This window comes from Symphalangus syndactylus, chromosome 5 (assembly GCF_028878055.3).
Source record: "Symphalangus syndactylus isolate Jambi chromosome 5, NHGRI_mSymSyn1-v2.1_pri, whole genome shotgun sequence".
Taxonomy (NCBI): Eukaryota; Metazoa; Chordata; class Mammalia; order Primates; family Hylobatidae; genus Symphalangus; species Symphalangus syndactylus.
Genome location: NC_072427.2, coordinates 47,494,897 through 47,512,568, shown reverse-complemented (window position 1 = coordinate 47,512,568; position 17,672 = coordinate 47,494,897). Strand labels below are relative to the sequence as shown.

General features: G+C 41.2%; 1 protein-coding gene across 6 annotated transcripts in view; it reads left to right on the top strand.

Annotated features, from left to right (window-relative positions):
* Positions 1 to 17,672, top strand: part of MINDY2 (MINDY lysine 48 deubiquitinase 2) — a 94,415-nt gene that overhangs the window by 38,377 nt on the left and 38,366 nt on the right. For 2 of the 6 annotated variants that reach the window (XM_055278363.2, XM_055278364.2), the window contains exons 4-5: positions 2,230 to 2,388; positions 14,311 to 14,413. In XM_055278363.2, the coding sequence (XP_055134338.1) occupies positions 2,230 to 2,388; positions 14,311 to 14,413 (262 nt within the window). The remainder of the gene's footprint in view (positions 1 to 2,229; positions 2,389 to 14,310; positions 14,414 to 17,672) is intronic. The other 4 variants (XM_063639019.1, XM_055278365.2, XM_063639022.1 and 1 more) reach the window with 2 other exon arrangements.

The window sequence follows — 17,672 nt, the reverse complement described above, 5'->3', positions numbered from 1 at the left end:
GGGCACGGTGGCTCAAGCCTGTAATCCCAGCACTTTGGGAGGCCGAGGCGGGCGGATCACGAGGTCAGGAGATCGAGACCATCCTGGCTAACACGGTGAAACTCCGTCTCTACTAAAAATACAAAAAATTAGCCGGGCGTGTTTGCGGGCGCCTGTAGTCCCAGCTACTCGGGGAGGCTGAGGCAGGAGAATGGCGTGAACCCAGGAGGTGGAGGTTGCGGTGAGCCGAGATCGCGCCACTGCACTCCAGCCTGGGGGACAGAGAAAGACTCCGTCTCAAAAAAAAAAAAAAAAAAAAAACCACATAATATAAAATATATCCTTTTTTTTTTTTTGAGACGGAGTCTCGCTCTGTCACCCAGGCTGGAGTGCAGTGGCGCAATCTCGGCTCACTGCAAGCTCCGCCTCCCGGGTTCACGCCATTCTCCTGCCTCAGCCTCTCCGAGTAGCTGGGACTACAGGCGCCCGCCACCACGCCCGGCTAATTTTTTGTATTTTTAGTAGAGACGGGGTTTCACTGTGGTCTCGATCTCCTGACCTCGTGATCCGCCCACCTCGGCCTCCCAAAGTGCTGGGATTACAAGCGTGAGCCACCGCGCCCAGCCTAATATATCCTTTTTTTTTGTTTTGAGACAGAGTCTCGCTCTGTCGCCCAGGCTGGAGTGCAGTGGCGCAATCTCGGCTCACTGCAAGCTCCACCTGCTGGGTTCATGCCATTCTCCTGCCTCAGCCTCCCGAGTAGCTGGGACTACAGGTGCCCACCACCACGCCTGACTAATTTTTTGTATTTTTAGTAGAGACGGGGTTTCACCGTGTTAGCCAGGATGGTCTCGATCTCCTGACCTCGTCATCCACCCGCCTCGGCCTCCCAAAGTGCTGGGATTACAGGTGTGAGCCACCGCGCCTGGCCACTTTTTCATCTTTAAAACTGAAACTTGCCAGGCATGGTGGCTTATGTCTGTAATCCCAATACGTTGAGAGGCTGAGGTGGAGAATCACTTGAGCTCAGAAATTCAAGAGTAGCCTGGGTAACATAGTGAGACCCTATCTCTACAAAATATCAAAAACAGTAGCTGGGCATGGTAGCATGTACCTGTAGCCCCAGCTACATGGGAGGCTGAGGCGGGAGGATCACGTGAGCCCAGGAGTTTGAGGCTGTGGTAAGCCATGATCACATCACTGCACTCTAGCCTGGGCAACAGAGTGAGACCCTATATCCATCAAACAACCCCCCTTTCCCACTTCCTCCAGTCCCCTGGAAACAACCATTCTGCTTTCTGTTTTTATGATTTTGATGGCTCTAAATATCTCATATAAGTAGAATCATACAGTATTTTTACTTTTGAGACTGGCTTATTTCACTCAGCATCATGTCCTCAAGGTTCATCCGGTTATAGCATATGACAGGATTTCCTTCTTTTTTTAAGGCTGAATAATGTTCCATTGTATGTATATACCTCATTTTCTTTATTCATTTGTCAGTTGTAACTAAGAATAAAGAGTTATGAATAATGTTGCAATGAGCATGGGTGTACAACCATCTTTTCAAGATCGTACTTTTAGTTATTTTAGATTCACCAGTAGGAGAGGCCTTCTTCCTCTTTGATTAAAAAACATTTGACTTTAGACTTTCTGGTCTAAAATGGGTCCTTCATTTCCACTCCTCTCTACAACTTCATCTTGCTCAGTTTTTCTTACTAATACTTGACGTTGTTTTATATATATACATGTTTATCTCTCTCAATAGAACGTTAGTTGCATAAGAGCATGAACTTTGTCTTGTTTTGTTTTGTTTTGTTTTTTGAGACAGAGTCTCACTCTGTTGCCCAGGCTGGAATGCAGTGGTGTAATCTCGGCTCACTGCAACCTCCACCTACTGGGTTCAAGTGATCCTCCCACCTCAGCCTCCCAAGTAGCTGGGACTACAGGTGCATGCCACCACGCCCAGCTAATTTTTGTATTTTCAGAGACAGGGTTTCACCATGTTGGCCAGTTTGGTCTCAAACTCCTGACCACAAGTGATCCGCCCACCTCTGTGTCTGTTTTATTCATTGTTATATCTTTCAAACTCCAATTAGTGCCTGGCACATAGTAGATACTCAATAATAAAAATATGTTGAATTGAATTTATTGGATAAAATGGAAAATTAAATGTGCTTGTACTTGAATATCTTTTTTGTTCTCGTTTTGATGTTTCTGAATTAGAACTTTCCCCTTTTCTATTTTCAGAATATGAGTGATGCCATGGCAATTTTGCACAAACTACAGACAGGCCTGGATGTAAATGTAAGATTCACTGGTGTTCGAGTGTTTGAATATACACCAGAATGCATAGTATTTGATCTTCTTGATATTCCTTTGTACCATGGGTGGTTAGTAGACCCTCAGGTAAGTCAAAGAATTTAAATTATATAAACACAAATGCAGGAAAAATGTATTAATTTGGCAAATTAATCTCAATTTGTATTTTTTGTTACTTACTTTTTTTGTACTTTTGCCTGGAATTAGCCAAACTATGAGGTTAAGAACAGAGTCCTCCAGACTACTAAGTCTGCCCAAGGCTTCTGACCCCAACTATAAGGAGCTAGGGCCCAACTACAAGGTTAGAGGGAAGAGCTCATAGAAGACCACCCTTACATCTCACACCAATCACAAGTTCGAAGGCTTCCCAAAACTACCCTCAGGTTCAGTAATTCACCAGAGTGACTAACAGGACTCCCTGAAACCTATTATACTCACCATTACAGTTTATTACAGGGCAAAGATACAGGTTAAAATTAGCAAAGGAAAGAGACACATATGGCAGAATCTAGGAGGGTTCCAACTGTGAAGCTTCCCTTGGATCCTCAGGACATCATACCCTTGTGGAATTGACGTATGACAATATGCATGGAGTGCTGCCAATTCTGGAAGTTCACCCAACCTTCAGTGTTCAGATTTTTTATTGAGATTTCATTATGTAGGTATGATTTAATTTATTGCCCATGTAATTGAACCCAGACTCTTACCCTTCCCTCCCTGGAAGCTGAGCTGACACCATGTGGTTCAAGGGATCCATCGTTAGTATAAACTGCAGGTGTGGCCCAAGGGGCCCACAATAAATAACACAGTCACTCTTATTGGTACGGAAATGCCAAGATTTAGAAGTTATTTCATAGGAGCCGGGACAAAGGTCAAACCTCTCTTTGGGCAAGACCGTATTCTTTATTGCATAGCTTTGAAAATCTCTTTTCAAAGTTGTTTTAAAAAGGCACCCCCATATATCCATCACTCTAACTGTACATTTCTAAATGTACATTGACCTTTGGTATATTAGTCTAGCAATCCAGATTTTGCCTCTTGTTAAGGGTATCAGAGTCCTGGCAGGAAGTAGATGACACACGTAAGGAGAACTGTCAAAAGTTTAATGAAGAGACTATTTACAAAGGTGTGGGCAAAGTTAAGGGGAACAAGTAAGGGATGGTGTAGCATCCTAGACCTAGCAACAGCAGAAAACGATTGCCACTCATAACTCTGAAAAGACAAGGAGAGGGAATACTTAGCAGAACACAGCAAGATTGATTACTAAAGCACAGAGCTCCTGACCAGGAGATGTGACCTTCAGGAGAGGAATACTACCACCAAGCTATGGCCCAGCAGGGAAAGAGCACAGGTAATACGTTCTCTATCACTTTCTGATTTCCTTTAGTAGCTCCCTTTGGCCAAATTCAACTGATAATTAGAGAGTAAGAATTCCAATTGCTGCAGTCCATAGAGGTTAGTTTCCCGAATACAGAAGAAATGGAGAGTCAGTTGGAAGGATGAAAGGAAAAAATAATTCTACTATAACATACTAAATTTTTAAATAGGTTAGCGTCTTCTCTTTTCCACTGATCTGTGTTATGTCTACTCCTATACTGTTTTAATATTATTTTCACTTACTTACATTTTTTAACATAAAGTAACATTCAAATTTCAAAATAATATTGGTTAATTGTAAACTTTAAAAGAAAAAGACAATGGAATTATACCAGCCAATGCCTTTCAAATTTATTTTGTTTTATGGTACGAGGTGAGAATTTACCTTTTTTATAAATTAAACTTTTTATTTTGAGGTAGTTGTAGATTCAAATGCCAGTGTAAGAAATAATAAAGAACAGGTTGGGTGTAGTGGCTCACGCCTGTAATCCCAGTACTTTGGGAGGCCAAGGCGGGTGGATCATGAGGTCAGGAGTTCAAGATCAGTCTGGCCAAGATGGTGAAACCCAGTGTCTACTAAAAAATACAAAAATTGCCGGGCGCGGTGGCTCACGCCTGTAATCCCAGCACTTTGGGAGGCCGAGGCGGGCGGATCACGAGGTCAGGAGATCGAGACCATCCTGGCTAACACGGTGAAACCCCGTCTCTACTAAAAATACAAAAAATTAGCCGGGCGAGGTGGCGGGCGCCTGTAGTCCCAGCTACTCGGAGAGGCTGAGGCAGGAGAATGGCGTGAACCCCGGGGGGCGGAGCCTGCAGTGAGCCGAGATCGCGCCACTGCACTCCAGCCCAGCCTGGGTGAAAGAGCGAGACTCCGTCTCAAAAAAAAAAAAAAAAAAAAATACAAAAATTAGCCGGGTGCAGTAGTGGGCGACTGTAATCTTAGCTACTCAGGAGGCCGAGGCAGGAGAATCGCTTAAACCTGGGAGGCAGAGTTTGCAGTGAGCCGAGATCATGCCACTGCATTCTAGCCTGGGCAACAGAGCAAGACTCCGTCTCAAAAAAAAAAAAAAAAGAAATGGAGAACGATCCCTCATACCTTTTACCCAGTTTTCCCCAATTGGAAAATTTAGTAATTTTGCAAAATTTAGTAAAATATCAAAACCAGGAAATTGACATTAATAAAGTCGAGATACATGGCTGGACACAGTGGCTCATGCCTGTAATCCTAGAACTTTGGGAGACCAAGGCAAAAGGATCACTTGGGCCCAGGAGTTCAAGACTAGCCGGGGCAACATGGCAAAACCTTATTTCTACAAAAATACAAAAATTAGCCAGGCATGGTGGAACATGCCTGTAGTCCCAGCTATTCAGGAAGCTGAGGTGGGAGGATCACTTGTGCCCAGGAGGTTGAAGTTGCAGTGATCTGTGATCATACTACTGCGTTCCAGCCTGAGAGAAAGAGCGAGACCCTGTCTCAAAATAAATGGATAAATAGGTAAATAAATAAAATCAAGATATGGAACATTTCTGTTAACACAAGAATCCCTCCTGATGCCCTTTTATATCCACACCCACTTCTGTCACACCCTTACCCTCTTCTTAACCCCTGACAACCACTAATCTTTCTCCATTTCTATAATTTTGTTATTTTCAGAATATTATATACAGTGTGTAATCTTTTTGGATTGCATTTCATACTCACCATAAGTCTCCAAAGCATCATCCAGATTGTTGCATCTATCAATAGTTTGCTGCTGTTTATTACTGAGTAGTATTTTGTGGTGTGGACATACCATGGTTTTACTTGTTAAAGAGCATCTTGGTGTTTTCCCGTCGGGCACGGTGGCTCACGCCTGTAATCTCAGCACTTTGGAAGGCTGAGGCAGGTGAATCACTTGAGGCCAGGAGTTCGAGACCAGCCTGGCCAACATGGTGAAACCCTGTCTCTACTAAAAATACAAAAATCAGCTGGCTGTCATGGCATGTGCCTGTAATCCCAGCTACTTGGGGAGGCTGAGGCAGGAGAATCACTTGAACCCAGGAGGTGGCGGCTGCAGTGAGCCAAGATCATGCCACTTCTGTCCGGCCTGGGTGATGGAACAAGACTCTGTCTCAAACTGCTGTAAACATTTGTGTACAGGTACGTTTTTCATTTCTCTGGGTTAAATGCCCAGGAGTGCAGTTGGTGGGTTATATCGTAGTTGCTTGTGGGTTTGTGTGTTTGTTTGTTTGTTTGTTTGTTTTTTAAGAGATAGGGTCTTGCTTTGTTGCCCAGGCTGGACTTGAATTCCTGGGCTCAAGTGATCCTCTTGCCGCAGCCTCCCAAGTAGCTGGGACTACAGGCATGCACCATTATGCCCAGTTAACTTGTGTATTCTTTTTTTTAAGAAAGCAACAAACTGTTTACTAGAGTGCCTGTACCAAAAGTTTACATTCCCACCAGTAACATATGAGTGATCCAGTTTCTTTGCATCTTCATCAGCATTTAATGTTGTCACTATTTTTTATTTTAGCCATTCTTAGGTAGCAATATTTCATTGTAGTTTTAATTTGCATTTCTTTTTTTTTTGAGATGAAGTCTTATTCTTTTGCCCAGGCTGGAGTGCAGTGGCACAATCTCGGCTCACTGCAACCTCCTTCCAGGTTCAAGTGATTCTCCTGCCTCAGCCTCCCGAGTAGCTGGGATTACAGGTGCCTGCCACCACGCCCAGCTAATTTTTTTGTATTTTTAGTAGAGACAATGTTTCATCATGTTGGTCAGACTGGTCATGAACTCCTGACCTCAGGTGATCCACCCGCCTCGGCCTCCCAAAGTGCTGAGATTACAGGCATGAGCCATCGCACCCAGCCTAATTTTCATTTCTTTAATGGCTAATGATGTTGAACATCTTTTGATGTGCTTGTTTGCCATTTGTATATTCTTTTTAGTAAAATGTCTCTTCATGTCTTTTGCCCACTTTCTAATTAGATTGGTTCTTTACAGTTGAGTTTTGTTTTTGGTTTTGTTTTTTTTTGACACAGGGTCTTACTGAGTCACCCAGGCTGGAGTGCAGTGGCATGATCATAGCTCACTGCAGCCTCAAACTCCTGAGCTCATGTCATCCTCCTGCCTCAGCCTCCTAAGTAGCTGGGCACATGCCACCATACCCTGCTCACTTTTTAATTTTTTGTAGAAATGAGATCTCGCCATATTGCTCAGGCTGGTCTCGAACTCCTGGGCTCAAATGATCCTCCCTCCTCAGCCTCCCAAAGTGTGGGACTACAGGTGTGAGCCACCGTGTCTAGCCCCTTTCCCCATTTTTTTATTTGGCTGTGTGTCTTTTTGTAATTGAGTTGTAAATGTTCTTTATGTGTTCTAAGCACAAATCTCTTGTCAGATGTATGATTTGGAAATATTCTTTAATTTTTACTTTTTTTTTTTTTAGAAATGGCGTGTCACTATATGACACGCTTGAACTCCCAGGCCAGTCTTGAACTCCTGGCCTCAAGCAGTCTTCCCACCTCAGCCTCTCAGAGTGCTGAGGTTACAAATGTGAGCCACTGTGCCTAGACTTAATTTCAGTGAAGTTCACTTTATTTTTTCTTTTGTCCCTTATGCTTTTGGTGTCCTATCTAAGAAGGCTTTGCCTAACCAAAAGTCAAGAAGATTTAGTTCTTTATTTTCTATTAAGAGTTTTATAGTTTTAGCACTTACATTTATGAATATGGTCAATGTTGGGTTAATTTTTGTATGTGGTTCGAGGAAAGGGCCCAACTTTATTCATATGCATGTAGATAGCCAGTTGTCCTAGTACCATTTGCTGAAAAGGTTATTCTTACCCTGTTGAATTGTCTTGAACTTAGCATGATCTTTGTAAAATAAATCCTTCCCTTTACCCTTGCCCTCCTCATTGCCTTAAAAGCATCCAGTTTCATTAAAATAAGATTTAAAATCCTTATAAGTATTTATGGGTTTTTGTTTTTGTTTTTGTTTTTTGTTTTTTTGAGACAGAGTCTCGCTGTGTCACCCAGGCTGGAGTGCAGTGGCACAGTCTTGGTTCACTGCAGCCTCAACCTCCCGTGCTCAAGCAATCCTCCCTCCTCAGCCCCCCAGTAGTTGGGACTACAGGCGCACACCAGCACGCCTGGCAATTTTAGTATTTTTTATAGAGAGAGGATTTCACTATGTTGCCCAGGCTGGTCTCAAACTCCTAGCCTCAAGCGATCCTCCCACCTTGGGCTCCCAAAGTGCTGCATTACAGGCATGAGCCACTGTGCTTGGCTCAAGAAGAAAGGATATTATTTCTTTCTTTTTCTTTTTTTTTTTTTTTTGGATGGATTCTCGCTCTGTCGCCAGACTAGAGTGCTATGGCGTGATCTCGGCTCACTGCAACCTCCACCTCCCGGGTTCAAGTGATTCTCCTGCCTCAGTCTCCCAAGTAGCTGGGACTATAGGCACTCACCACCATGCCCAGCTAATCTTTGTATTTTTAGTAGAGACAGGGCTTCACCGTGTTGGCAAGGATGGTCTCGACCTCTTGACCTCATGATCTGTCTGCCTCGGCTTCCCAAAGTGCTGGGATTACAGGCATGAGCCACCACGCCCAGCCAAAAGGCTATTATTTGTTTACCTGATTAACTGTCATCTCCCACTAGAATATAGGCTTTATAAGGGCTGGACTCATAGCACAGTATTTAGAACAGTGCCTGGCACATAAGTAAATATTGACTGATGGAATGCAGCATACATGTGTACATCCGTTAACTCTAGGAAAGCAGAGATCATAATAGCAAGGACTTGGCAGTGCTTTTTTTTTCATCTCTGTCCATTGGTAAAAGCTGCTGGGATTCAGGAGAATGGGAGAATGGCTTACTATAAGCAAGGCAACTCTGAGAATTTCATTGAAAAGTCTCAACATGCCCAGCAGTTTATACATCCAAGGTTGGATTCTGGCAGATGATAATGCCAGATAATTTAGATTGTGAAGAATGACAGTCTGAGGAATGTAAGCCTGTATTCTTTTTTTTATTTTTACTTCTCCTTTTGTTTGCTTGCTTGTTTGTTTTTTTGAGACAGGATCTTGTTCTGTTGCCCAGACTAGAGTGCAGTAGTGTGATCATAGCTCACTGCAGCCTCAGATGGCTCAAGGGATCCTCACACCTCAGCCTCCCAAGTAGCTGGGGCTGCAGTTGTGCATCCGCATGCCCAGCTCACATACAAAGTATTTTAAATATTGTAATTAAGAATTAGACCAATGACAGAGAATAGAGGCCTAAAAAGATCACTATACAGATAGAACTAGGGCACTCTAGAGCAATGGGGAAAGGCAATCCTTTAAACAAAAGGTTCTAAGACAATTAGGTAGACATAGAGGGAGAAAATGAAACTGTTTCCTACAACTCACACCGCAAAATTCTATTCCATGTGCATTGAAGTTTAACTGTAAAAGTCAGGTGAGGTGGCATCCCTGTAGTCGCAGTTACTCAGAAGGCTGAGGTAGGAGGATCACTTAAGGTCTGGAGTTTGACGCTGCAGTGCACTATGATAGCACCTGTGAATAGCCACCATTCTCCAGCCTGGGCAATAAGTACGGTCCTGGCTCTACAAACATGGAGGGGGAAAAAAGTTTAACTATAAAAAATAAAACTATAAAAGTTTGAAACTATGTTCCTGATCTTACGGCATCACTGTAGGGAGGGATTTCAAAAACAAGATACAAACCTATTAACTGTAAGGAAACATTAGTAGTAAACATGACTGCCTTAGAACTGAGAATTTGTGTTCATCTAAAGACATTCCAAAGAGAATGTAAAAGCAAGCCACAGAGTAGAAGATGAATTGCAACTTTAAAAAATGACTAAAGGATTAATAATCAGAAAGTAGGAGCTCCTACAGATAATTTTTTAAAGATAGCCCAGCAAAAAAAAGGAGCAAATGACTTGGATAGGCACTTCACAAAAATAGATATCCAAATGGCCAATGAACGAATGAATTGGTCATCAGGGAAATACAAATTAATATCAGAATTAGAGACCACTATACATACATCAGACTGGCTAACATTTAAAAGTCTGATGGTATTACGTCGGGCGCAGTGGCTCACACCTGTAATCCCAGCACTTTGGGAAGCCAAGGCAGGTGGATCACCTGAGGTCAAGAGTTCGAGACTAGCCTGGCCAACATGGTGAAACCTCGTCTCTATTAAAATACAAAAATTAGCCAGGCATGGTGGTGAGTGCCTGTAATCCCAGCTACTTAGGAGGCTGAGGCACAGAATTGCTTGAACCCAAGAGGCAGAGGTTGCAGTGAGCTGAGATCACGCCACTGCACTCAAGCCTGGGCGACAGAGCGAGACTCTGTCTCAAAAAACAAAAATAAAAAATAAAAGTTTGACAGTATTAAATGTTGGTGAAGATGTGCAGCATAGAGAATTCTCATTTCTTGTGATGAGAATGGAAATTGGCCATCTACTTCTGAAACCAGTTTGGTTTATCCATTGAAGTTGATGCCAAGCATTCCTTAAGACTAAGCGGTTTGGCAAGGCATGCACTCTTGATGAGTGGAAGAGGATAAATGTCCTAGAATTTTTCACAGCAGTGTTATTTGCCATAGTCCCAAACTGAAAATAACTTGAATAGCCATCAAAAGGCAAATGAATAACCACATTATGGTGTATTCTATGGAATACTGTACTACAATGAAAACAAACATCTGCATACCACTATATACAACAACCTTATATTATGTTTTTTGTTTTTTTTGTTTTTTTTTTTTTTTTGAGACGGAGTCTCGCTCTGTCGCCCAGGCTGGAGTGCAGTGGCGTGATCTCGGCTCACTGCAAGCTCCGCCTCCCGGGTTCATGCCATTCTCCTGCCTCAGCCTCTCCGCGTAGCTGGGACTACAGGCGCCCGCCACCACGCCCGGCTAATTTTTTTTGTATTTTTAGTAGAGACAGGGTTTCACTGTGGTCTCGATCTCCTGACCTCGCGATCCGCCCACCTCGGCCTCCCAAAGTGCTGGGATTACAAGCGTGAGCCACTGCGCCCGGCCCTATGTATTTGTTGATTTGGTTTATTATTTGCTTTTACTCTAGAATATAAGCTTTATGAAAGCATAAACTATTTTGCTCACTGTTGTGTCTGTAGATTCTCTAATGGCACCTTGTATGTAGTAGTATGTATTAGGCATCCAAATAAATCGGATGAATGGAATTCTGGGGGTGGGGGAAGACAAGATCTTACTCTGACACCCAGGCTAGAGTGCGGTGGCATGATCATAGCTCACTGCAACCTGGGACTTCTGGGCTTAAGCAATCCTGTCTCAGACTCCTGAATAGCTGGGACTATAGGCACACACTCCCATGCCTGGCTAGATTGTTTATTTTTTGGGAAGACAAGGTCTTGCTATGTTGCCCAGGGTGGTCTCAAATTCCTGGGCTGACGCGGTCCTCCCCCACTAGCCTCCTAAAGTGTTGGGATTATAGACATGAGCCACTACACCTGGCCTTGAGTGAAATACTAATGTACAGATTCTGCCTATGAATATTTGAAATCTTTTTTTTATTGCTACTCTAGAGAAATATATTTGATTTTTGTATATTGATCTTTTTTTTTTGAGACAGTGTTTTGTTCTTGCTGCCCAGGCATGATCTCGGCTTACTGCAACCTCCACCTCCCGGTTTCAAGTGATCCTCCTGCCTCAGCCTCCCAAGTAGCTGAGATTACTGGTGCCCACCACCACGCCTGGCTAATTTTTTATATTTTTAGTAGAGATGGGATTTCATCATGTTGGCCAGGCTGGTCTGGAACTCCTGACCTCAGGTGATCTGCCCGCCTCAGCTTCCCAAAGTGCTGGGATTACAAGCATGAGCCACCATGCCCGGCCTATTGATCTTGTGTTTACTATTGTAGTTGGGTTTTAGGGGGTTTTGTTTTGTTTTGTTTTAGAGACAGTGTCTTGCCCCATTGCCTAGGCTGATGTGTAGTAGCATGATCATAGCTCATTGCAGCCTTGAACTCCTGGACTCAAGCAATCCTTTCCTCAGCCTCTTGAATAACTGGGACTATGGACATGCACCACCTTGTCCAGCTAATTAAAAAAAAAAATTTTTTTTAGAGGCCTTGCATGGTGGCTAACGCCTATAATCCCAACATTTTGAAAGACCAAGGTGGGAGAATTACTTGAGCCCAGGAGTTTGAGACCAGCCTGGACAACATAATGAGACCTGTCTCTACAAAAAATTTAAAAATTAGCTGGGTGTGGTGGCGTGTGCCTGTAGTCCCAGCTATGCAGGAGGCTGAGGTGGAAGGATTGCTTGAGCCTGGGAGGTCGAGGCTGCAGTGGGCTGTGATCACACCACTGCATTCCAGCGAGAGTGACACATGAGACCCAGATCATACCACTGCACTCCAGCATGGGTGACAGAGCATGGGAGACAGAGTAAGAAAAAAAATCTCAAAAAAATTTTTATTTTATTTTTAGAGACAGTTTTGCTATGTTGCCCAGACTGGTCTTGAACTCCTGGCCTCAAGATATCCTCCTGCCTCAGCCTCCTAAATTGTTTGCATTACTGGTGTGAGCCACCACACCCAACTTAGTGTAGCTGTATTTTTGTGGATTTCTTAGAATTGAAAATTCAGATTATTTGAAAAGACTTACTGAAGTTGAGTTACTAATGAAAAGCACTATAAAGGTGTTGAGGAAAATAACATCTGAAGAGATTGTGCCCTCAAATTGTTTCTTAAGGGTCTAACTTCTCATTTTACATAAATCAAAGCTGGAACTCATAGATTTTTTTTGTGCAATGTACATAGAATCTTATCCCAGGGATCTTCTTGCAAAGAAAAGGATTTATTTGGCTCTGCATCAAAAGATTGACCATTGAATACTTTTTTGGGTTTTAAGTTAATATGAAATGTTTAAGATATGGGCCAGGCACAGTGGCTCACACCTGTAATCCCAGCACTTTGGGAGACTGAGGCAGGCAGAGTACTTGAGGTCAGGAGTTCAAGACCATCCTGGCCAACATAGTGAAACCCCGACTCTACTAAAAATACAAAAATTAGTTGGGCATGGTGGCGCGCGCCTGTAGTCCCAGCTACTGGGGAGGCTGAGGCAGGAGAATCACTTGAACCCAGGAGGCAGAGGTTGCAGTGAGCCAAGATTGCGTCACTCCTCTCCAGCCTGGCGACAGAGCGAGACTCCGTCTCAAAACAAAACAAAAAAAAATTAGTCAGGTGTGGTGGCGGGCGCCTGTAATCCCTGCTACTCAGGAGGCTGAGGCAGGAGAATCACTTGAACCCAGGAGGCGGAGGTTGCAGTGAGCCAAGGTCACACCACTGCACTCCAGCCTGGTCAACAGAGTGAGACTCCATCTCAAAAAAAAAAAAAAAAATGTTTAAGATATTTATGCCTGTAAACATTTTCCACAATTTCCTGCTGTGACTTTTTGAATTAACTGATTGTTTTCTCAACCAATCATCAGTTCCAGTTGTGTGAGTTAAGAGGCTTTTAGTATTATAGATTTTTTCATAAACAAGGAAAATAAATTATAGCCTAGAATGGTGGTTCTCAAACTTTCCTATGCGTCGTAATCACCTGGGCAGTGGAATGAAAACTTAGACAATTGAGAAGCAATGTGAGCCTGAAATTCTTTTACGTCTTTTTAACAAGCTCCCCAAGTTTGAAAACCACTGCTGTGAGTATTGTGCAGATATATGTTGAGACCTGTGGTATTCAAAGAGTAAGTCTTCAAGGTGATCATTTGAATGAAGAAAACATTGGCCCTCTTATTTTTATTTATGTAACTCTAAAATTTGTATTTGTTTTATTAGGTATATAACTAATACAGCAATACACATAAATAATAAATAAATATAAATATATTTTTATGTATGGAAAGGCAACTATATAAGTTGTTTAGACAGTAGAAACCTCTTTTTCTTCTATAGTCAAAGCAAAGTGTAATGGAGAGTAGAGAAGCCCAATTTTATTTTCCTATAGCTTAAAAGTTTAAATTTACTCTACTGCCGTACCTCTAAAAACAAAGATTAAGTAAGAATCATGACGCATATCCCGTCCCTGATTAACATACATTAACTTTTCTTCAGGAAAATAACATTAGTTATCTCTACTCATATCTCCACTATACTTTTCTAGGAAATAAGTAATAAAATGGAATAATTTTATTAATCCTATAAATTAACATATTTAAAGTTGCCTTGCTTTAAATGTGTAATATTTGTTTTTTAGTTAAAAAAAAAAAAAAAACTGTTGCTTGATACGTGATGCCGGGAGAAAAAAAATGGATATTTTCTTATTTTTTCTTCTGGAATAGTTTATGTTTTATTTTGATCACTTAAATACATGTTTATGACATTAAGAAATAAAGTTGCATGTAATAATCCCATTTAATCTTTTTTTGCATAATTAAACTAATACAACTGCAGTATTTTTCACAGTGTGTCATACTGAGCTGTAAACAAACTTGGAAACTGTTGGGTTTTGATTTTAGTGCTGATTTTGTTTTTCGTAAATAATAGTTTTATATTTAGTATTATATTAGAATAAAATTCTAAAGAGTGATACAGCTTTCTTTTGTTTTGTTCCTCATCTTACCATGATTAGTGAGACAGTCATTTGTCTTCTAGATTGATGACATTGTAAAAGCTGTTGGTAACTGCAGCTACAACCAACTAGTGGAGAAGATCATCTCTTGTAAACAGTCAGACAATAGTGAGCTGGTTAGTGAAGGTGGGTGAGTGCTGCTATTTCCTGACTTTTGAAATTCTTGGCAAGATAATTTTTCTTATAACTTAATGTCTTTCAAATTTCTTAAATAAGACTTCTAAAAAACACATGTTATATTACTTGTATGAATTTTAAGAAGTAACCATCCATAGACTGGGCACAGTGGCTCACGCCTGTAATCCCAGTACTTTGAGAGGCTGAGGCAGGCGGATCACCTGAGGACAAGAGTTCACGATCAGCCTGGTCAACATGGTGAAAGCACGTGTCTACTAAAAATACAACAAAAAATTAGCTGGCCATGGTGTTGCATGCCTGTAATCCCAGCTACTCAGGAGGCTGAGGCAGGAGAATCGCTTGAACCAAGGAGGCGGAGGTCGCAGTGAGCCGAGATCATGCTGCTGTACTCCACCCTGGGCAACAGTGACTCTGTATCAAAAAAAAAAAAAAAAAAAGAAGTAATCATTCATAAAGGTGCCAATGAAAGGTTTTTCCTAGAACTCTTTTTCATTTAACTTGTAAAATCAGGCCTGGATTCTATTAAAAATTTTTGGAATCACTTGCTAACTTTGCTATGGTCAGGTACCCAGAGGTTACTGATGATTACTTTCTTTAAAAAGGTTTATTATTTAGGAGTCTGAATGGACTTTATCATTGATCCTGAACACTTCAACTGACTGAGATGAGTATTATGGTGCTCAAGTACTCTAGTACTTCTTTTAGTAGACCTCTGCCTTATATTTCAGTGTAATACAATATATTAAAGCCCCATTCTGGATCAGAGTATGCCTCTGAAAATCAGTTTTCCTAATCCTTAGCTAACTGGAATTTCTAAATTCATCATCACAGAATCAGTTTAATATTTTTTCAACTGTGTTCCAGTCAATGATGAGAAAAGGAGATTTGAAACAGAATGCTATCCAAAGGCATAGGATGTAGATATACCTTCTCAGTCCCCACTTTACTCTTTCAGAAATATACATAAATACCGAGGCTATAATTCTTCTATGAAAGGTAAACAAAAGAGAAAGAAAAATCATGAGAAGTAGGGCATGAGTTTTAGTCTCTCTGAGACACACAATTATTTTACATAAGATATAATAAAAGTTTATTACAATTATCACATTTTTAAGAATTAAAACTAATGACTACAGGAGCATATGAGCATATAAAAGATATGTACATGAATTCCATCTATATTAATCCGAACCCAACTAATTCCATTACTTAATTATCCAGAAGTTTAACACATTTTTGCAAAAGAGGAAAATAAGAAGAAAATGCATAGTATTTTAGTTAAGGTTTATCCTAATCTTTTTTTTTTTTTTTTTTTTTTTTTTTTTTGAGATGGAGTTTCACTCTTGTTGCCCAGGCTGGAGTGCAATGGCGCGATCTCAGCTCACTGCAACCTCCACCTCCCGGGTTGAAGCCATTCTCCTTCCTCAGCCTCCCGAGTAGCTGGGATTACAGGCATGCACTTATTTTGTATTTTTAGTAGAGATGGGATTTTGTCATGTTGGTCAAGCTGGGAGGTTTATGCTATTCTTCTACTTGCAATAAACGTATAAAGATACAGGGACAGGCTGGACATTGTGGCCCGCACCTGTAATTCCAGCACTTTGGGAGGCTGAGGCGGGAGGATTGCTTGAGCCCAGGAGTTTGAGACTAGCCTGGGCAATGTAGCAAGATCCCATCTCTAAAAAATAAAAATAAAAAATTAGCCAGGCACCTGTAGCTCCACATACTCGAGAGGCTGAGGCTGAAAGATCACTTGAGCCCAGGAGGTCAAGGCTGCAGTGAGCCAAGATCATGCCACTACACTCCAGCCTGGGCAGCACAACAGAATTTGTCTCCAAAACAAAACAAAACAAAAAACAGTATAGAGTCATTGATCATTGATTTGTCTGACAACTCTTTTGTTACAGCATGAGGCAGCAGTGTTCAAATTTTAGGAGAGAAAGAAGTAACAAAAACTGTTACAAAAGTATATTCTCTCGATTAACAAAATTCCTTCTCAATGAGCTAGAATGTATGGGGAAAAAAATTCCACTCACTAGAAGTTTGCATTCCTATACAACCTCTCATTACCATAGATAATTACTAAAAAGAAGCTCCTATTTTAAAAATGTCTATCTACGGAATCCTTCTTTTTCAGTAATGCCCAATATACTAGAGTATGCTATTCAGTAGTACTTGAAGGAACAATAGGATTCAGAAAGTGGTAACAGACAGAATGCTAGCCAAGAAGTAATACTTGGATAAACTGACTTACAGAGCACGAAGCTATGTGAAACAATGTTAACATCTTTCCCAATTCTGGCTACAAATACAGTAAGGGTAGGACTTAGTACTACAATAATTAACAAAATGAACAAAAAAGTCAGTTCCTGCATTACTTCTTTTTCCTTAACCTGATGTCACAAATATTATTATTTCTCTGACATTGATTCCTCAGGATAATGAAAAACTACATTTAATATATGTGTTATTGATAATTTAGGAAGAACATCATGGTAAAAGCAAAGAAAGAAACCCTCTAAAATGGTATAGAATGTTTCGGGAATATCTGCTGGGCATATTTATTACTTTCTTGATATATAAATTTCATAATAGTGAAATTCTACATACTAGATTTCCATATTAAAGAATAATTATAAGTGTCATTTAGCATAATTAAAAAGCTAAACTAGATTTTTGTTCATAAGTAACTCCAATTTTGTAGTTCATTTGAAATAATAACTCCAATGGTTACTTGTATAAGACACTAAGAAATCATGGAAAATAAAAGACCATAATAGACATTTTTACTTACTTTGCAGCAATTAGCTTTCCTTCATCATTTTTCTTCATCAAATTATCTTTTTTTTTTTTTTTTTTTGAGACGGTCTCGCTCTGTCACCCAGGCTGGAGTGTAGTGGCACGATCTCGGCTCACTGTAACCTCTGCCCCCTGGATTCAAGCAATTCTCCTGCCTCAGCCTCCCGAGTAGCTGGGACTACAGGCATATGCCACCATGCCCAACTAATTTTTGTAGTTTTAGTAGAGATGAGATTTCACCATGTTGGCCAAGCTGGTCTCGAACTCCTGACCTCAGGTGATCTGCCAGCCTCGACCTCCCAAAGTGCTGCAACTACAGGCATAAGCCAACTTGCCCAGCCCATCATATATCATATTATCTTGAGTGGTGTTCAGTTGAAGTAATCTGCTTTCTTTTTCCGTTTAGCCTGCAATTGTAGCTTTCCCTTTAAATCAATAAAATACCTCA